The 4991-nt window shown below is 50.7% G+C and overlaps 1 protein-coding gene across 1 annotated transcript; it reads left to right on the top strand.

The window, feature by feature from the left end:
• The first annotated feature begins 502 nt into the window (after nt 1-502).
• On the top strand, nt 503-2668 carry LRRN2 (leucine rich repeat neuronal 2). Its single transcript, XM_065403972.1, has one exon. It carries the CDS (start codon nt 503-505, stop codon nt 2666-2668), a length of 2166 nt encoding a protein of 721 aa, XP_065260044.1.
• Nucleotides 2669-4991: the final 2323 nt, after the last annotated feature.

Genomic DNA, 4991 nt, shown 5'->3' with positions numbered 1-4991 from the left:
AAGGATGGGAGAAAGGAAATATTATCAGCCCCATTTTATAGCTGGTAAGGCACCGAGCGGTTAAATACCTTGTCACACAAGGAGTCTGTAGCTGAAGCCAGAGCTCCTGACCACAAGACCTACACTCCTCTCATTACTGCGGGTGCCGGATTAATCTATATTTCTCTGTCTTGCTTTGTTTGCCACTTGCGCGGTTCTCCTCTAACGTGACCTGTTCCTTGGGCTCTTTCAGGAACGACCTTGAGAGGAAACCTCAAAAATGCAGCAGAGTGAAAAAATGAATCACCTTGGGAGGAAGAAAAGGAGAAATTCCGATTAAAGGAGCAAGCGCCGCCCAGAGCATTATGACCTCTTCTACAGGGAAGGCCGAGCTCTGCAGCCTTCAACAGGAACAATAACGCTGCAGGGAACACCCGTGAATGGTGGAAGAGGCTTGGGCCAGGGGTTTTCAGTGTGTGGGGGTCCTATTTCCACCTTTCCCTCTCCCTGTGCCAAGTTCTGGATGTGCCCTGTGAAAGTTTTTGCCCTGGAAGGAAGTCGGTCTTGCCAGTTGAAAATGAGACACTTTCAAATGAACTTGCTTCTCATCTGTGTGGCAACTGCCACAGCCATCCCCGTAGTGCCCTGGAAGGTGAAATGCCCACTGCAGTGTGTGTGTCAGATCCGGCCCTGGTACACGCCCAGGTCTGTGTACAGGGAGGCTGCCACCGTGGACTGCAATGACTTGTTCATCTCCACGGTGCCCGAGAGCTTGCCAGAGGGGACACAGACCCTGCTCTTGCAAAGCAACCGCATCGCCAGGGTGGACCAGAGTGAGCTGGACTATCTGAAAAACCTGACGGAGCTGGACCTGTCGCAGAACAGCTTCTCTGACATCTGGGACTTCAGTCTGAAGAACATGCCCCAGCTGCTGAGCCTCCATCTTGAAGAGAACCAGATGGCTGAGTTGTCCGATAACAGCTTCTCTGGCCTGGCCAACCTCCAGGAGCTGTATCTGAACCACAACCAGCTGCGTAGGATTTCCCCGCGGGCCTTCTCAGGCCTCAGTAACCTCCTTCGGCTCCACCTCAACTCTAATCTCTTGAGGACAGTTGACAGCCGCTGGTTCCAGGTGCTCTCCAACCTGGAGATCCTCATGATTGGAGGCAACAAGGTGGATGCTATCTTGGATATGAACTTCAGGCCTCTGTCGAATCTGAGGAGCTTGGTTCTGGCTGGGATGAACCTGAGGGAGATCTCAGATTTCGCCCTGGAAGGGCTGAGAAGCCTGGAGAGTCTGTCTTTCTATGACAACAAGCTGGTGAATGTCCCCAAGCGGGCGCTGCAGCAAGTCCCTGGCCTTAAGTTCCTGGATCTGAACAAAAACCCTTTGCAGAGGATCAGGCAAAGTGACTTCACGAATATGCTACACCTCAAGGAGCTGGGACTTAACAACATGGAGGAGCTGGTTTCCATAGACAAGTTTGCCTTGATCAACCTCCCTGAGCTGACCAAACTGGACGTGACCAACAATCCCAAGCTGTCCTTCATCCACCCTAGCGCTTTCCATCACCTGCCCCAAATGGAGACCCTGATGCTCAACAACAATGCCCTAAGTGCCTTGCATAAGCAGACGGTAGAGTCCCTGCCCAACCTGCAGGAGATCAGCATCCACAGCAACCCCATACGCTGTGACTGCGTCATCCGCTGGGTCAACAGCACCGAGAACCATATCCGCTTCATCGAGCCCCAGTCCACACTGTGCGCCGAACCCCCAGACCTGAAGAGGAGGCACATCCGGGATGTTCCCTTCCGGGAAATGACCGACCGGTGCCTGCCTCTCATCTCCACCAAGAGTTTCCCCTCCCACTTGGAGGTGGCAGACAACGAGAACATCTCACTGCATTGTAGGGCCCTGGCGGAACCGGAACCAGAGATCTACTGGGTCACACCTTCTGGGGTCAAGCTGATCCCTTACTTGGAGGACGGGAGGTACAAGGTGCACCCTGAAGGGACACTGGAAATTCACAAGATAACTGCACAGGAGGCCGGGCTCTATACCTGCGTGGCCCATAACCTCATTGGTGCTGACACCAAGAGCATCAGCCTGATGGTCAACAGCTCCTTCCCTCTCAGCGTGGACAACCTGGAGCTCCTGGTGAAGGAAGTCCAGGCTTACCATATCCTTGTCACCTGGAAGCCCCACCTCAACACAGTCTCCTCCAATCTCACCTGGTCCAGCTTCTCCTTCAGCTCCAGTTTGGATGTGACCAACGTGGCCCGGATCCCTGCGGGCACCCACCTGTATAACATCACCCGGCTCCACCAGGGCACAGAGTACTGGGCCTGTCTTCATGTGGCCTTTGTAAACTTGCAGTCCAAGGTGGCCTGTGTGAATGCCAGGACTAAAGAGGCTGGCTACGGCTATGGGTACCTGGAGAGCGGGCAGAGTGTCTTGACGGTGCTGGCCCTCTGCATCTTGCTGCTTTCAGTCAGCCTGGTAGGCCACTATGGCTTTGGTTCCTACAGGCCGCAGCCTGGGAAGCTGCTCCTGCGCTGCCTGCCATGGAACCCGGGCTCGTCCTCGGTGCGCGTGGTCTACCCTCCTTTCGTCAAACACTGGGATCAAGGGAGGCCTGGGGAAAAGCTCCTAGCCGTGGAGGTGCAAGCAACGCCACTGGACTCTTGAAGCTCAACTCTTTGGAGGGGCGTGGAGATGGGGTGGCGGTTCCGGGGGTCGGGGAGAAGGCAAGTGAAACTATTTTTTACCAAAAATAAAAAGAAGACTTGACTGACAAACAAAGCAGCATGGCAAGTGGAGCGGGACATGGCCAACATCCAGGCCTTAGGGTGCCCCTCTGCCCCCATGCCCCGCCCAAGTCACCCATCAACATTTGTCCAAACAGCTTGTTTCTCTTACAGACAACCTGCTGTTACTGGGGGAAAGGTTCTTGAGTGAATCTTCAGCACAGACAGGGACAATGAAAGGCAATGCCCAGAGCAGAGAGCATGAGCAAGAACAGCCATACTGTAGAACCACAGATGACACCAAGCCCCCGGCAGCCCAGCTGTTAGTCCGCTAGCCGGATGGTCCCTGTCTTGGAAATTCACAAAGGCCTTTCCCTTTGGGACTTTTTTTGTGTGTACAGCCATAGGTAACCACGACTCAAACCTGCCAGCCCCCTTATTCGCTCACCCACAACCACCTCAAGGAACAGAGTGGGGCGGGGGGAAGAGGACAGTTGGGCTAAGGAAACAAGGATGCTGCTGCTGCTGTATCTCTTAACTGGCTAGTGACGTCTTCGTGACTCCGGCTGGATTCCGCCGTGAAAAGTCGATCGGATCCCATAACCCAAGAGCTTGATTTCAAGGCTATTTTGTAAACTTTTGTGGATAATGTTACCAAAAAAAAAAAAAAAAAGGAAATTCTTGCTTTTCTGTTTTTGTAAAAAAAAAAAAAAAAAAAGGAAAGAAACAAAAAACCTTTGTACACTGGTCTATAGCGTGAAGGGTTCGTGCTAGAAAAACATTGCTGCAGAGACAAAGGATGGGGGCGGGGTGTATGGCAGGGAGAAATCTTTGATGTGGCAGAGGTTCCCGGAACAGTGTCTTACTTCCAAATAGCTGCACTTTGCTCTCTGCACATGTCCCACTGCATAACTTGAAACATCCCAGGAGATGAAAGTGAGAAGAGGCTTTATGGGTGCGAGGGGAATAAATATTCTGGTCTCCAATGCTGTCATCACCTCTCTTTCTCTGATAAGCAATTAAAATTGCAAATGAAACATACCGGTGGACAGCATGAGTCTCTCCCCCCGCCCCCTTCTGTTTCTAATTATGCCAAACCAAGGGATGATGCTGTCTATAGAATTTCAAATCAGTGAGCTTGGGAGAGTCAGCTTCCCTTCGCTAGTGGTGTATGGATGTTTTTATTTAAAAAAACTCATTTGTTTACTTTTAAATTTCTAAGAAGCCTTTAATTGGGGGGGGGGGGAACCACATGGAAAGAGAAAGGAAGGACAGGTGAATTGGCTGATGGAGAAATAGATGGATAGCTAGAAAGAGAGTGATAGAAAGAGGCCACCAGAAAAGAGTCAGTGTAAATAGACACCAAAAATAATTTTCCCACCAGGAAGTATAATGTTCATGGTTATGAACGTTGCTTTACCTGTCAAGATCTGGGCAAGATGGTGGTTGTAAGGAGACAGAAGACAAATGAGTTGGTTATCTGATATCTGAGACCAGCACCTATGGTGCACTGGTGTACTGAGAATTCCAAGTTAAAAGGCATGGGGAGATGAGTAGCAATTTGAACGAGACACATGCATGGGCTGATCCGATGCGCCCTCACCACCATCTTTGTAATGACCTGCCATCGTCCATGCTCTAACAGCAGCAAATTCGGACAGGACCAAACCTTTTGAAGTCCATGGGTTGTGAAGCAGGCCCTTAGACCAGTCGCTTCACATAATGCTCCCTGCTCCACATAATGCTCCCCATCCACTGTGGGGCACATGATGTCCATTGCAAGCATTAAGAAAAGCTCTACCATAATCATGTATAGTTTTTTGATGTGGTAGAATGTCATAGGGAGAAAAATCTCCACCTAGATCTAGCAGATGTGTATCCACATCAAAAAAATCACTGCATAATTTGGCATGGTTGGCAACCTTTTCTTAGGAGAAGGTCAGGTCTGGAATAGCAGGGAATGCTGGAAGTCAAGAGCGGGGTGCACTGGCAGAATAGTGTGTGAGAGAGGCCCCTGGACTAATAACAGGAAGCTACAGGTCAGGACTGAAGGCATCAGAAGAGCTTTGCAGAGGAAAGTTGCCCAGCCCCTGGCTGTGCTCTAGTCAACTCTTGCTAGGATAATAAATCCCTCTCCTTCCTCCAGAACCAAATTTGTTCCCTCAATTAAAAAGTACAGTGCCAGAGGGAAAATTTCAGCCAGGTTCGCTGTAATCACCTGAAACAAAACGTGATGTACCAGCAAATAAACAAGGCCCAGAGAT

The sequence above is a fragment of the Emys orbicularis genome, chromosome 4 (genome assembly GCF_028017835.1).
Source record: "Emys orbicularis isolate rEmyOrb1 chromosome 4, rEmyOrb1.hap1, whole genome shotgun sequence".
Lineage (NCBI taxonomy): Eukaryota > Metazoa > Chordata > Testudines > Emydidae > Emys > Emys orbicularis.
The sequence above is the reverse complement of the archived record's forward strand: the minus strand, read 5'-3'. Positions and strand labels throughout refer to the sequence as shown.